The sequence below is a fragment of the Lactuca sativa genome, chromosome 6, assembly GCF_002870075.4.
Source record: "Lactuca sativa cultivar Salinas chromosome 6, Lsat_Salinas_v11, whole genome shotgun sequence".
NCBI lineage: Eukaryota > Viridiplantae > Streptophyta > Magnoliopsida > Asterales > Asteraceae > Lactuca > Lactuca sativa.
This window is the reverse complement of record NC_056628.2, coordinates 17,995,375-18,007,786: the sequence shown is the minus strand read 5'-3', so window position 1 is coordinate 18,007,786 and position 12,412 is coordinate 17,995,375. Positions and strand designations below refer to the sequence as shown.

The following is a 12,412-nucleotide window of genomic DNA, read 5'->3' as shown; positions in this document are numbered from 1 at the left end:
TTCACCTTTTTCCACGTGGGACACTTTTGACTCACCACAAGCAATCAGTCTCCGCAACTCAACATTTACGTGCTTTAGTGAGACTATAAATATAATATCAATTACGTCTGGTTTCTGAGTTTAACAAAAGAAAATAAAATAAAATAAAAGAAAGTCATGAGAGAAAAAAAGAGAAAGAAAAGGAAAACAAAATTTTCTTTTGTGTTCCCGCGTTGGAGAGAAGTGGAAAGAAAATTAATCATTTTGTTATTTTCTTTCCAAATCCTCTCAATTCGGAAAGAAAGTTAGGGGGAAAGTGATACTTCGCAACTTAACACGGCTTGTCAAATTGCAAACAAATCGTGGTGACATGCCGCTTTACCACTTAATTAGAAACTATGAAATAATACAAACAAATCAAGAGACATTGTACTATTGTAAAGTTGCAATTGTATGAAACCGTTGGAATATTTGTCTAATTTGGCCGTTAAAAAACTGTTTCACAAATTATAGTAGTACATTTTAGGTCATTAAACAATTTGGTAATAAGAATAAAACTAATTATAGATAAACATTACAAGAAATGCACATTGTAAATAAAAAAAACAATTCATAAGCCAACACGAATCAGGTTCTATTCACATTAAAGGTAAAAATCAATTCATATATTTATAATTCCAAAAAAAAAAAAAAAAAAAAGATAGGTTCTAATTTTAAAACAATAAAATTCAATACCCTAAGTTGAGTCAAATTAAAAAATTATAATTTCTACATAAGGGGAAAATTATCAATATATTGAGGATTGAAGACACTTAGACAGATTACATAATCAAAATGAAAAAACAAAATGTTGATGTAAAACAAAATCAAATATTCTTTAGATCATGATCTTAGTGTTAACAATCCAATTATCTGAAATTGGGAAAGTTCATGTCATTGAATTCCTACAAGATAAAGATTTAAAGGTCTGCCACCAAGTTTTTTAGCCACATCTTAAAATCACTTCCAACCCTTCATGGACCTTGTATGTCTTAAGATAGTAATGAAAGTTTTTCCCAAAGAATTGAATGAAACACTTTGTATAAAGAAATGTAAGCCTTCGTACAAATACAATATCTGAATCTATAATGATAATGTTTTGGGACCCACAAAATTATTTTCTTAGACGAAGAACATTAACTAGATAACTAGATTGAAGGATAACTACAAAGTACAAACACAATATCTGAATCTATACTACCGATATGTAACATAAACTAAAAAAATTCAGCTCTTGTGAAGGATGGGCCACGGACCTGGTTATAACCCAATCCATTTAATTAAACAGACTATCTCATTTAATAAAATAAGTTCAAAATGTCGCTTTTAATCCATTTTTTTGTGTTAGATTCGAATTGAATTGATATATTGGGTCGTTTTTTGTGAGCTTCGATATTTTATAGGGGGGCTAGTAGTCCCTTTAATAATTTAATATTGAGTATTTAAATTCTTTAATATAAAAATATAAATTAGAAACTATTCGTAAAAGCATAGCAGACGAACCCAATTTTGATTGTTAAAACAGCCGGCGGTATTCAGAACAGCGGCTACATTCAGAGTCTCCACCACCGCATTCCTGCTATATATGTAATCATCTTCCTACGAATTTATTCGATTGCTCACTGTTTGAATCGTTGATACTTTTGTCTGTGAATTGAAGGTTTTTGTTTGTTTGACCAGAGAATCAAAGAGTGAAAAAAATGGGAATTCCTACGGATATGAGAGATGCCTGGGTAAGCCACAGGAAGAAATCATCAAGTTTTATGATTCCATCTCCAGAAGAAGATCTCAAGTTTCTGAGATCCAAAATGTGTACTCAAGGTGAATCGAATTTTCATTCCTTTCTATTTGTGTTAGATTTGAAATTCATCTCGTTTTGTTTATCTTGGGGGTAGGTTAGAGAAGGGATGCGATCCTTTAAACGTGTTTAGAACGTGTTCCTTCTTATCAACTGGATTTATATGCCCGCTTGCCCCATGATTCATTCGTTAGGGTTCATTCGTTAGGGGACAAGGGGTTAATTTGGTGGTTGAAGAATGAAATTGAAAGTCATTCCATTTTTCCTGAAATGATCATCGTTTAATTGTTAGATGATGTGAATAATTCTCTCTTCAAAATGCTTACATTTAGCTCATCCCTATCACTTTATGTAGCACTTTCATCATCAATGTTTCTTGAAACATTCCAAACGGCCAATTTCTGCCATGTTTAAAAGGCATGAAGCACAAACATCCTATATATCTGACGCTTCTTCTAAAGTATGATTTTAACCATTAATTACATGATTTGCAGAAGGGGTTCGTGCAGGAATGAAGTCAGCTTCAATTGCATGTGTTGCAAGTGCAATCCCTACGGTTGGTTGCTTCATATTTTTATGCTTTCACTTAAACCTTTGCATCTTAAAATCGTTTCTATCAGATAAATTGCAACAAGGGAACACCAGATTTAGCTTTGAATTCGATGAAGTTATGTTATTATATTTATAGCTAGCCACTGAAATATTTGTAATTTTCAGTTAATTGCTGTGCGTACAATCCCCTGGGCAAAAGCAAACCTAAATTATACTGCTCAAGCTCTCATTATATCTGCTGGTATGCTCCAAAATTTAAACTTTTCAACTGATTTTAGATAGATATGATGGTATGATTTTACAAAAAGATTCTTGTAGATGTGATTTGATTGTTTTTTTTTTTTTTTTTTTTTTTTTTTTTTTGTGTTGAAACAGCATCCATTGCTGCATACTTTATCACTGCTGACAAAACTATACTGGAGTGTGCAAGGAAAAACACACGCACCCTTTATGATAAGTCCGCTTAACAGTTTACAATTAATCAATTGTGATTATGATATCTGGCTTCTCAGTGTTGTTTGTATCGAGTTTAAGCCTCACATGTGGGCCCCGAAGTTTATGCTTTCAGGTCTCCATTTTCTCTACCAGTGAGATAGATGCATAATTATAAAAAAAAAAAAAAAAAAAGGAAAAATAATTGTTTTTATGCGTTGATCTTTAGTGGCTGTATATGGATATAATTTGCTTAATAATTCCTGTCTTGCATTGTTGACTGGACCTTTTTCCTTATCGCTTGATTTGGCCTATAAAAGCTGTAACGATTTTCATTTGAAAACGTTGTATATTAGTTGCTGTTGTTTTTTTGGTCAAAATTTCAAGCTAAAGTTGGTTTAAAGTATAGTGAGGCTTGTCAACTGTCATATCATATTTCCTTTAGTTTATGCAAATGTGCAAACTCGTAATGTAGCAGAACTGAACTCAACTTATCTTGAGTTAATCGTGATTATACTAAACCGATTCATGTCACTAAAATTACCAAACATATAATATAATCACTCTAATAACAAAGCTCTAATCCATCCATATAATTACCCATTCTCTCCATCCAACCAATCTATCTAATATAATACATTCATCTAACCCACAAAATTATTCCATTCATATCCAATTCAATCCAATTCATCCATCCAACGAGCCATACGATTATATGATCAATCAATCAAACACATGCAGCATATTTTGGTCTATCTACCTAATCCATTCACTAATCTATCCATGTTACCATGTAATTCTTTTATTTGATCCACCCATCTATTTCGTGTAAATAAACTATTGAATACATCCTTCTAATCAATCCAATGAATCGGTCAACCAATTTGTATTGTTTGAAATAACAAAAACTGAAAAATGAAAACCGATAGAAAATCCACATCCAAATACGTTTTCTATTTTTCTAAAATGGAAAATGGAAATCCAATCAATTTTAACCAAATGTGTTTTATAAAATTTTTACGGAAAGCAAAAACTTCACTCCTTTTTCCAAAGAGTAAAAAAAAATGATAACTTTCCTAAGCCAAACACTGCCCTTAGGATATGAATTCCTTTGGAAGTGAATGGTTTAGTTCACTTTTGGTTGACTTGACCAATGGTATGATGCATGAACTCTTTGTTACACTTGGGATATCAAACACACCCTCTAATAAATATAGCATGTTTTAACATATGCATGTAGGGGAAACATGGACATCAAGCCATCAACATACAAGAACGCGAAATCCAAAAAAAAAATGTTATTAAAGTTTTACAATCAATTAGAGAACTCCCTTGCTATACAATGAGATGATTTGAATCTTGTGTCAACCTATAACAACAAGGTCTCATGGACCAATGACATTAACTTTCCTTCTTTGTTTCTTTTCTCTCATTATCACTAGCCTTTCTCTTTCCTTTTACTAGTATCTACCCATCTATGTACAATAATTCCAACAGGGAAGAAAAACAAAAAACAAAAAGTATACCAAGTTTTCGAGTCTTTGAGCTCAAAATGTAATGTGTGGTTTAAACTTTAAAATGCATACCTATAGATAGCATCAGCAACTCCATCTTCATCATTACTAACACCAATCACATTAGCTGCAGCTTTTGTCTTCTCACATCCATTACTCAAACAAACCCCTAAAGAAGCCAATTGCATCATCTCAACATCGTTTTCTCCATCACCAATAGCCATTATCTGATCATCAACAAAGACTTTAACTAAAATCATTTATATATATATATATATATATATATATATATATATATATATATATATATATATATATATATATATATATATATATATATATATATTGATTAAAATAAATGATGATACAATGAATATGATCAATGATAGTACTTTCATGAATCATGACACACACACCTACCTCGTTTGCAGTAACACCAAGATGATCAAGCAGCATTTTTACTCCATTACCCTTTGAAGTGCCAGGTGGCACAATTTCAAGCATGTCTGCTTGTGCTTGAACAACACATGCACGACCTTTTGTTGCTTCTGACCAATATGGCCTCAGTTTCCCAGAAACCCCTTCAGCAGTGTCTAGAAATAACACCTTTTGTACATCTCCACTACTTAACAGCTCCTCCACTGAAGGCTTAACTTCTGCCTTTAAAAAAAAAAAAAAAAAGGTGTCAGTCATGTAGCCCATGTTATCCGGTTAAACGAAAGAAAATAATGACGAAAGTACCCTTGGTTCATGATATATGGTGTGGAGGGAGTCGACAAGAGGATGACTGAATAAGGTCAGCAAACGATTCTCACTAAATGCAACAAGTGGAACCTTGTGTTCTACAGAATAATGAAATGCTTCTTTGCAAACATTTGGATCCAAATTTGTTTTTTGAATTTCCTTGCCTTCTTTTCCATAAACAAGCAAACCCTGATAATAGAGTAAGAAGAAAACATTTCTCATAAATGATAAGTTGACTCAAAGTTAATGAACTATATTATTATTATTATTATTATGTCAAAGTGACACTTGAAAATTAATTAATGTGAGCAGCTAGGCAACCTGTATGAAAACACCTGGTGAGGACTCTGAGACAATTCCATCTTTTCCTGCTAAATCCACCATATTTAAAAGAGTTATAGCAGCTGGACGAGTCTGTTTGCAAAAAAGATTACATGCAAAATAATGAGAAAATTGAAACAAATACTATTATAAGAAGTCACAATAAAATCCAAAATTTTCTTACTTTTCCAGTGGCTAACACCACTTTTACACCCATTGATGAAGCCTCTCTTAATGCCTCAGCATTTGTAGCAGAAACTAGACTTTTGCTATTCAGAAGTGTACCTTGTATATATCCATAACAATACATGAGAACCAATGAAATTATATGCAAAGAAGATGAAAGAAAGAAACATTTGAAATCAATCTCACCATCCATATCACAGAAGATATAGCTGAATTTTGGCTTGTAGTTTTTAAGACTTCCTGCTTCCTTCCTTCCTTCCTTTTGACAATTCAAATGTTAAGTAAGCCATTACTCTACCAAAATTTACTTTATGTGTGTTGTAGATTGTATGATAAGCAGTAACTTTGATATCTTGATAGATCATAATATTGGAAACTTTATGTAAGTTATATCTCAACCCCTATGAATGCTTAACCTTAGGAAAAAAAAACTTAGAAGCAACGGACACTAAAATCGTGCATATGTTTATGTTTGTTCTTAAATACTAATGATATATCAGTGTATATAGATGAATTCTCCCTCCAAAAATGGATGATGATGAAGGGTAGTTAGGCGGTAAAAGCATACCAACAATAGAGAATTCAATGCTTAAATTTGAGAAATGTGGATAATTGTTTAATCAAGAAAGAATATCTTAAGAATAAAATACCATGTTCTTGGATCAGGTTGTAGATGCCCTCTTCTGTATCGATCCTTTAAATTTCTCTTCTGATCCAAGACGTTCCTCCATTTTTGGGTCGGCCTCTTCAGGAGAATATGAGTTATAACTAGAAGAGAACCGTGATTTGAGGAGAACCCATTTACGTACATTACAACCACTTTAATTAATTGACGATGTATTGTCCCCTTAACCTTCGCATCATTTATTCTTCATCTCCGCTAATTCTAATTAACAATTATCCCTCCTTCCCTCTGTTTTGGTGAATGGTTTTGTTTATAAATCACATCATGCAAATGCAATGCAACTGTTCTTTAACCTGTCAATTTTCTTCTTATATGTTCGTAATTTTTCTTTTCTTTAAAATGGAGACCATATTGACACATTTTAGTATAAACTATCAAAACTTCGGTTTTTTTTTAATATTATGTGTTGTTTTCTATAAAAATAAAATTGCAAATTTTTAGTTAAGATATCATATAATGATTCAGCTGATTCCTTACTATTCAGTTTTTTCACTTGTAATTTTTTTTTTTTGTTAAAAATAATATTTTTGGATAAAATCCATGCCGGTTTTATGATTCAGTTAATATTTCGCCTAAAACACAATTGAAACGGTTGACATTTGTTACTAAAAGACAGCAAAAACATAATTAGAAACAATTATCAATGATTCCATAACACTAAATTGTCCATACAATAGTCGTTTGTTTTTCTAAATCATCGGCAAATACATTCTTTTTAGCAACTTCATTGAGATTGGGTAAGATTCTTAGCATAATTGGTGATGAACTGAAAGAAATGTAAAACAAGGAGCTTGTAGGTGATTAATTAAGTCATCTTTTGTGAAATTTTGAATCAGCCCAATCAAAGTTATGATACAAGAGTTATATTCGTTATATTCTGAATCACTTCAATCGGAGTTTGTGTGTTAAAGTTATGGTCGGTACTAGAAAAAAAAACAGTTATGAATTTTGTTGTATTTAGTTTTTTTTCTAATAAAGAAAGAATAGTTTTTTTTACAATATTAGTTTTGTTGGGAAAATAAATAAACCATAAGATGGCATGTGGCGGAATCTAATTGTACTTATCTAAAGGAATTTTGACGATCATACCCCTATGAAAACGAATGCCTGCATTATTTGTCACAGAAATTTGGTTTCTCATATGCCACATAGAAAAAGGTTGATTTTTTATACATAAGCACCCGTGTTGATGGATAAAGACATAATGCATATAAGCTAAGGCTGCTAAAAGCCTATATAAAATTGATGATTTTTTTTTTGAAATTATATTACTATATTTGTTATAATATCTTATGTACTTTAGTTGTATTCATGATCACGAATATGAATGAATATATATTGATTTAAAAAAAAAAAAAAAAAGCGCACATTAATATACTTGTGTCAACCTATAACAATGTCTCATGGACCAATGACAGTTTAGCCCTGTTTGTTTCTTTATGATTTTCCTATTTTCTAGCCCAAAAAAATATATAGGAGTCCCAAAGTATACAGTCTTTGTTCAAGTCTTTTTAAGCTCAAATGGATTTATTTGAGGTCTTAAAATGCATACCTATAAATAGCATCAGCAACACCATCTTCATCATTACTAACACCAATCACATCAGCAACAGCTTTTGTCTTCTCAGATCCATTACTCAAAGCCACCCCTAAAGAAGCCAACTCAATCATCTCCACATCATTCTCCCCATCACCAATCGCCATCACCTCATCTGCTCCAACACCAAAATGGTCAAGCAGCATACGGACCCCACTCCCCTTCGAAGTGCCAGCTGGCACTATCTCAAGCATATCTGGCTGTGCTTGAACAACAGATGCACGACCTTTTATCGCTTCTGACCAATATGGCCTCAGTCTTCCAGACACCCCTTCAGCAGTGTCCAAAAACAACACCTTCTGCACATCACCACTGCTTAACAGATCCTCCACTGAACCCATAACTTCTGCCTGGAAAAACTTTATGTTAAAAAAATAATAATAATAACAATAATGAAAGAATGTAATGACGAAAGTACCCTTGGCTCATGATATATGGTGTGGAGGGAGTCCACAAGAGGATGACTGAATAAGGTCAGGCAACGATTCTCACTGAATGCAATAAGTGGAACAGTGTGTTCTACTGAGTAATCAAATGCCTGTAATATTAACATTATATTATTAAGCATCCAAATGTCAGGATAAATTATAATTAAAGAAATACATACCTCTTTGCAAACATGTGGATCCAAATTTCTTCTGTGAATTTCGTGTCCTTGTTTGCCATAAACAAGCAAACCCTAAAAAGAATTTTGAAAATAAGAATAAATCATGATTTTATAAACGATAAATAGATAGATATAAATAAAATACCTGAATGAAAACACCTGGTGAATACTCTGAGGCAATTCCATCTCTACCTGCTAAATCCACCATCTTCAAAAGAGCTATAGCAGCTGGACGAGTCTATTTCCAAATATAACATAAAAAAAGGTGAGAAATTTCAAACAAATAATAATAGTAAAAAAAATCCTAAATTTTCTTACTTTTCCGGTGGCTATAACAACTTTTACACCTCTCGATGAAGCCTCCCTTAAAGCCTCAGCATTTGTAGCAGAAATTTGACTTTTGCTATTCAGCAATGTACCTTTATAATAATTTGTTGGAATGTAAGGGTAAAATAGTCATTTAGTCAACATTTGAAGTAAATCTCACCATCCATGTCACAGAAGATATAGCTGAATTTTGGCTTGTAGAATCGAAGACTGCCAGCTTTCTTTCTTCCTTTTGACAATTCAAATGTAAAGCCAGTTACAAATATAAAAAATCTACACATAATGATTTAAGTAAATAAAAAATATGTAAGAGTAAAATACCATCAGAAATCTTTGGTAAAAGGGTTTCATCATATTCAACAGAAGATGCACTTTGTATCAATCCTTTTCCTTTCCATCCAAGACTCTTCAAAAGACGTTCTTCTTCCTCCTCCATTTCTGCTTCAGCTTCTTCACTAAGCTCATGATCAAATCCCAAAAGATGCAACAATCCGTGGACCTATAGATAATGAAACAATACATTAAATAATCAATTTTATGTTTGAATTCTTTTCAAGAAAAAGTACAAACCATAAGAACACGAATCTCATCAAGAAGAGTGTGCCCTCTTTCCTCTGCTTGTCTTGCTGCTGTTTCCACTGAAATGATTATGTCACCCAACATTAGCTGCAACATAGAAAACAAATGTCAAAAACTAAATCACTGATTACTCAAAAGTAAATTTCAAGAGGGGCAATTCAGACCATTGGAAGCTTGAGTTCAGGGACATGTTGAGACATGGAGAGAACATCAGTAGCATGGTCTTCATTCCTCCAATCTTTATTAAGCTCACGGATGAACTCATCATTGCATAGAAGTATTGATAACTCAACACTCTCAAATTGGCCAACATCATCAACAGAAGAATCTCTTGTTTTGTGATCTGAATCTTTTAAACCATCAAATGCTAGTTTCATTGCCATTGGAGCGTTTAGACGAAGCATTTCTGCAATATCCTGCCAATTTTAGAAAAGAAGAGTGTTTAAAGCAAGAAATATATCTCCATTCTGCCAAATGTAGAAAGAAGATCTGCTAGCTAAACTTCATAGGCAGTCATCAGTGCAACAGGCAGAAACAGGTGTTGAACCAATTACTAAAGCATAGTGTGTAGAGGGTGAGAGTGCCTTTCAAGTGATGAAGCCCTAATATCTTGCAGTTTATTAGATGAAAAAAACTGATTAAGAGTTACAAACTGTATTGAAATTATAGGCATCTAAGACAATCACAACTATAGCACTCCTAAATCTTCAAGTTTCAGGTGATTCCTAGCAAAGAAGCTACAAGTATTAAGTCTAGTAAGTATGCACAGAGTTTGTCACATTGTTGAAATTGATTCATACTCAATTGTTGTTAGTTTATGAGTTTGGAACAGTTTAGGTCATTTTGTTCGTCATGTACAAGATTGTACTATAACATTCAGTTGTTTAGAAGCTCCTGGAAAAACATTACATATCTTTGGTCTGCAACTGCATTATACTCATGTACATCAATAAACTGCTCCCAACTAGGATATAACTTTTCAATCCATTGAATGAAAAAGTAATTGTACATTAATGAGTAATGAGTAATGACACAAGAGAAACGGAAGAGGGAGTACAAACCAGAATTTCAGAATCATCGGGCAATTGTTCTTCGATACCAATTCTAACATCGAGCTCCAAATCCTTCCCCTTGTTCTTCTTCCTGGCCGACGGGCGACCCCGCACCTTCCTGTACCCTCGCTGCGACGCCAGTACTTTCCCTCCCAACCTTCTCGAAAGAATCCAATCTCCATCTCTGCGACGGTGAGCACCGAATAAACCACCAAACAATGGAGAAGAAGAAGAAGTCGAATACGAAAGATTAGAGCGACAATGAGAGACCAATGAAGGTAACGATGGGAGTTTGGATGGGGCCGTGAGTGAGTGTGTGGAGAGGGTTCGGAAGATGAAACCGGCTGCCGCCATGGAGGAGACGTCTAAAGAAGAATGAAGGTTGCGGAGGAGGATAGGAGGGAGGCGAGACCTCATTCGGGCCGGAGACGGCGACTGAAAGTGATGTCTAGCAGTATATTCCCCCACAATTCGCCGGGAGCGAAGAAAACCGGAAACAAGTTAAAAGTTAAAACCGAAAAACTAAACCGGCTAATATCTCAAACCCGGTTTACCCTAGTTCTAAAATGAGTAAAATCTAAATCTAAATACACATTATTGTATCTTAGGGGCTGTTTGGTAGTATCTGAAATTTTAAGATCTGAATTTTTAAGAGGTCTGAATTTCTAAGAGGATCTGAATTTTTAAGATCTGAATTTTAACATGTTGTTTGGTTGAAAGCTCTGAATTTTTGTGCTGAATGATAAAAATAACCATTTTACCCTTCTGTATCATTTCTTTCAACTACAACACCATACCCTTGATAAAAACACATCAAAGTAGGATGCTAGAAATAAACATCATACATGTGATTTTTTTTCATCAAAGTAGATTGATAAATATAAGCATTACACCGAATATTACAAAAAAATACAATGTAAACTAAACAACACAATATTTTATTACAATTATCGGACAATAATTTGGTCAGCATCACACCCCATACAAGGTTTACATGAAATACTGCATATGGTCTTTTTGGTTCTTGATCATGTGAATGAAAAATGTTGCTAATCTACAGAAACACACAGAGGATATTTTCACCATTAACATGCAACAACCCGTCACCCTCTTCATCGTACGTTACCACCATACACCATCACCGGGCACAAACCTGTCATCGAACTTTATCATCATCATCGTAGCCTTCATGACGCCATCAACTTCTATTCACCAACCCTGGTCACTCAACAATAGATTTCAACAAAAATTAAGCACATAACAACAAGATTAGCAATAGATTTCAACAAATGAACAAAATCAACAACTTGTATTAGCAACTACAAACACATTTTCAATAAAATAGATCAAATCAACAAAGTTCAACAACAAGTTTTAGCTATACATATCAATTTTCAGCTATACAAAATCTGAAAAAAAAAATAGCATTTATATTCAGCATTTGCATAAAACTATACTCCGCATCTGATTTCAGAAAAAAGAAGAAAAAAAGTTTTCTATGAAATCACTGAATTCAAGGAGACATAAACTTGCAAAAATCATCAGCACTTGAAGAAAATGATAGTACTTGCAAAAACCATCAACATAAGATCAAGAACATTCTATTTCAATATTAGATTTCAGCATAACATCAAGACCATTTGATTTCAACGAACATTTCAACATAACAACAAATGAACATAATTCAGCTGTGATTTTCAAGCACATCAGAACAAATTACATACAATTTCAACATAAAAAACTCTATTTCTGTAGGAAGAACAAATCACATCAGAAAAAAAAAGACCAAAACAACCTTAATATCTTGAACTCGATTTTCAGAGGAAGATGAAAAAAATAGCATATGATACTCGATTTTCAGAGGGAGGCATAAAATAACAGTCGAAAATAGAAGCAAAACATTCTAGAAAAAAAAAGTCTCCAACTCTTATTATCGAGTTTTGGGGAAAAAAAAAAGGAAGAAACTCTCACCTGGAACTGGAAAATTGATTACTTTGACA

General features: G+C 33.2%; 3 protein-coding genes across 4 annotated transcripts; 1 reads left to right on the top strand and 2 right to left on the bottom strand.

Annotated features, from left to right (window-relative positions):
• Positions 1-1,449: 1,449 nt before the first annotated feature.
• Positions 1,450-3,206, top strand: LOC111906094 (early nodulin-93). Of its 2 annotated transcripts, XM_023901835.3 has the most exons (5): positions 1,450-1,605; positions 1,699-1,839; positions 2,311-2,372; positions 2,534-2,609; positions 2,744-3,206. In XM_023901835.3, exons 2-5 carry the CDS (start codon positions 1,719-1,721, stop codon positions 2,833-2,835), a joined length of 351 nt encoding a protein of 116 aa, XP_023757603.1. In that variant the 5' UTR covers positions 1,450-1,605; positions 1,699-1,718; the 3' UTR covers positions 2,836-3,206. The 2 variants fall into 2 exon arrangements, with proteins under 2 accessions (XP_023757603.1, XP_052620531.1); XM_052764571.1 differs by lacking the exon at positions 1,450-1,605 and having other exon boundaries at positions 1,630-1,839.
• A 923-nt stretch (positions 3,207-4,129) lies between these two features.
• Positions 4,130-7,439, bottom strand: LOC111906105 (endoribonuclease YBEY, chloroplastic). Its single transcript, XM_023901847.3, has 7 exons — positions 6,216-7,439; positions 5,752-5,824; positions 5,564-5,664; positions 5,380-5,472; positions 5,056-5,247; positions 4,735-4,974; positions 4,130-4,541 (listed from the first exon to the last, which is right to left on the bottom strand). The coding sequence occupies exons 1-7, from the start codon at positions 6,216-6,218 to the stop codon at positions 4,374-4,376; spliced, it is 870 nt and encodes a 289-aa protein (XP_023757615.1). The 5' UTR covers positions 6,219-7,439; the 3' UTR covers positions 4,130-4,373.
• Positions 7,440-7,604: 165 nt separating this feature from the next.
• Positions 7,605-10,923, bottom strand: LOC111906095 (endoribonuclease YBEY, chloroplastic). Its single transcript, XM_023901836.3, has 10 exons — positions 10,422-10,923; positions 9,525-9,776; positions 9,352-9,447; positions 9,103-9,280; positions 8,942-9,010; positions 8,773-8,873; positions 8,600-8,692; positions 8,455-8,526; positions 8,266-8,385; positions 7,605-8,197 (listed from the first exon to the last, which is right to left on the bottom strand). Exons 1-10 carry the CDS (start codon positions 10,827-10,829, stop codon positions 7,790-7,792), a joined length of 1,797 nt encoding a protein of 598 aa, XP_023757604.1. The 5' UTR covers positions 10,830-10,923; the 3' UTR covers positions 7,605-7,789.
• Between the last annotated feature and the right edge of the window lie 1,489 nt (positions 10,924-12,412).

Bases quoted from the DNA above. Each gene is read 5' to 3' on its own strand.
- LOC111906094 (XM_023901835.3), top strand. From the start codon at position 1,719: ATGGGAATTCCTACGGATATGAGAGATGCCTGGGTAAGCCACAGGAAG. The intron at 1,840-2,310 runs GTGAATCGAATT...CATGATTTGCAG, and splicing joins ATCCAAAATGTGTACTCAAG to AAGGGGTTCGTGCAGGAATG. The intron at 2,610-2,743 runs GTATGCTCCAAA...GTGTTGAAACAG, and splicing joins AGCTCTCATTATATCTGCTG to CATCCATTGCTGCATACTTT.
- LOC111906105 (XM_023901847.3), bottom strand. The intron at 5,473-5,563 runs GTAAGAAAATTT...TTTTGCAAACAG, and splicing joins TGGTGTTAGCCACTGGAAAA to ACTCGTCCAGCTGCTATAAC. The intron at 4,975-5,055 runs GTACTTTCGTCA...TTTTTTTTAAAG, and splicing joins CCATATATCATGAACCAAGG to GCAGAAGTTAAGCCTTCAGT.
- LOC111906095 (XM_023901836.3), bottom strand. From the start codon at position 10,829: ATGAGGTCTCGCCTCCCTCCTATCCTCCTCCGCAACCTTCATTCTTCT. The intron at 9,281-9,351 runs GTTTGTACTTTT...CATTATCTATAG, and splicing joins ATGAGATTCGTGTTCTTATG to GTCCACGGATTGTTGCATCT. The intron at 8,693-8,772 runs GTAAGAAAATTT...ATTTGGAAATAG, and splicing joins TTGTTATAGCCACCGGAAAA to ACTCGTCCAGCTGCTATAGC.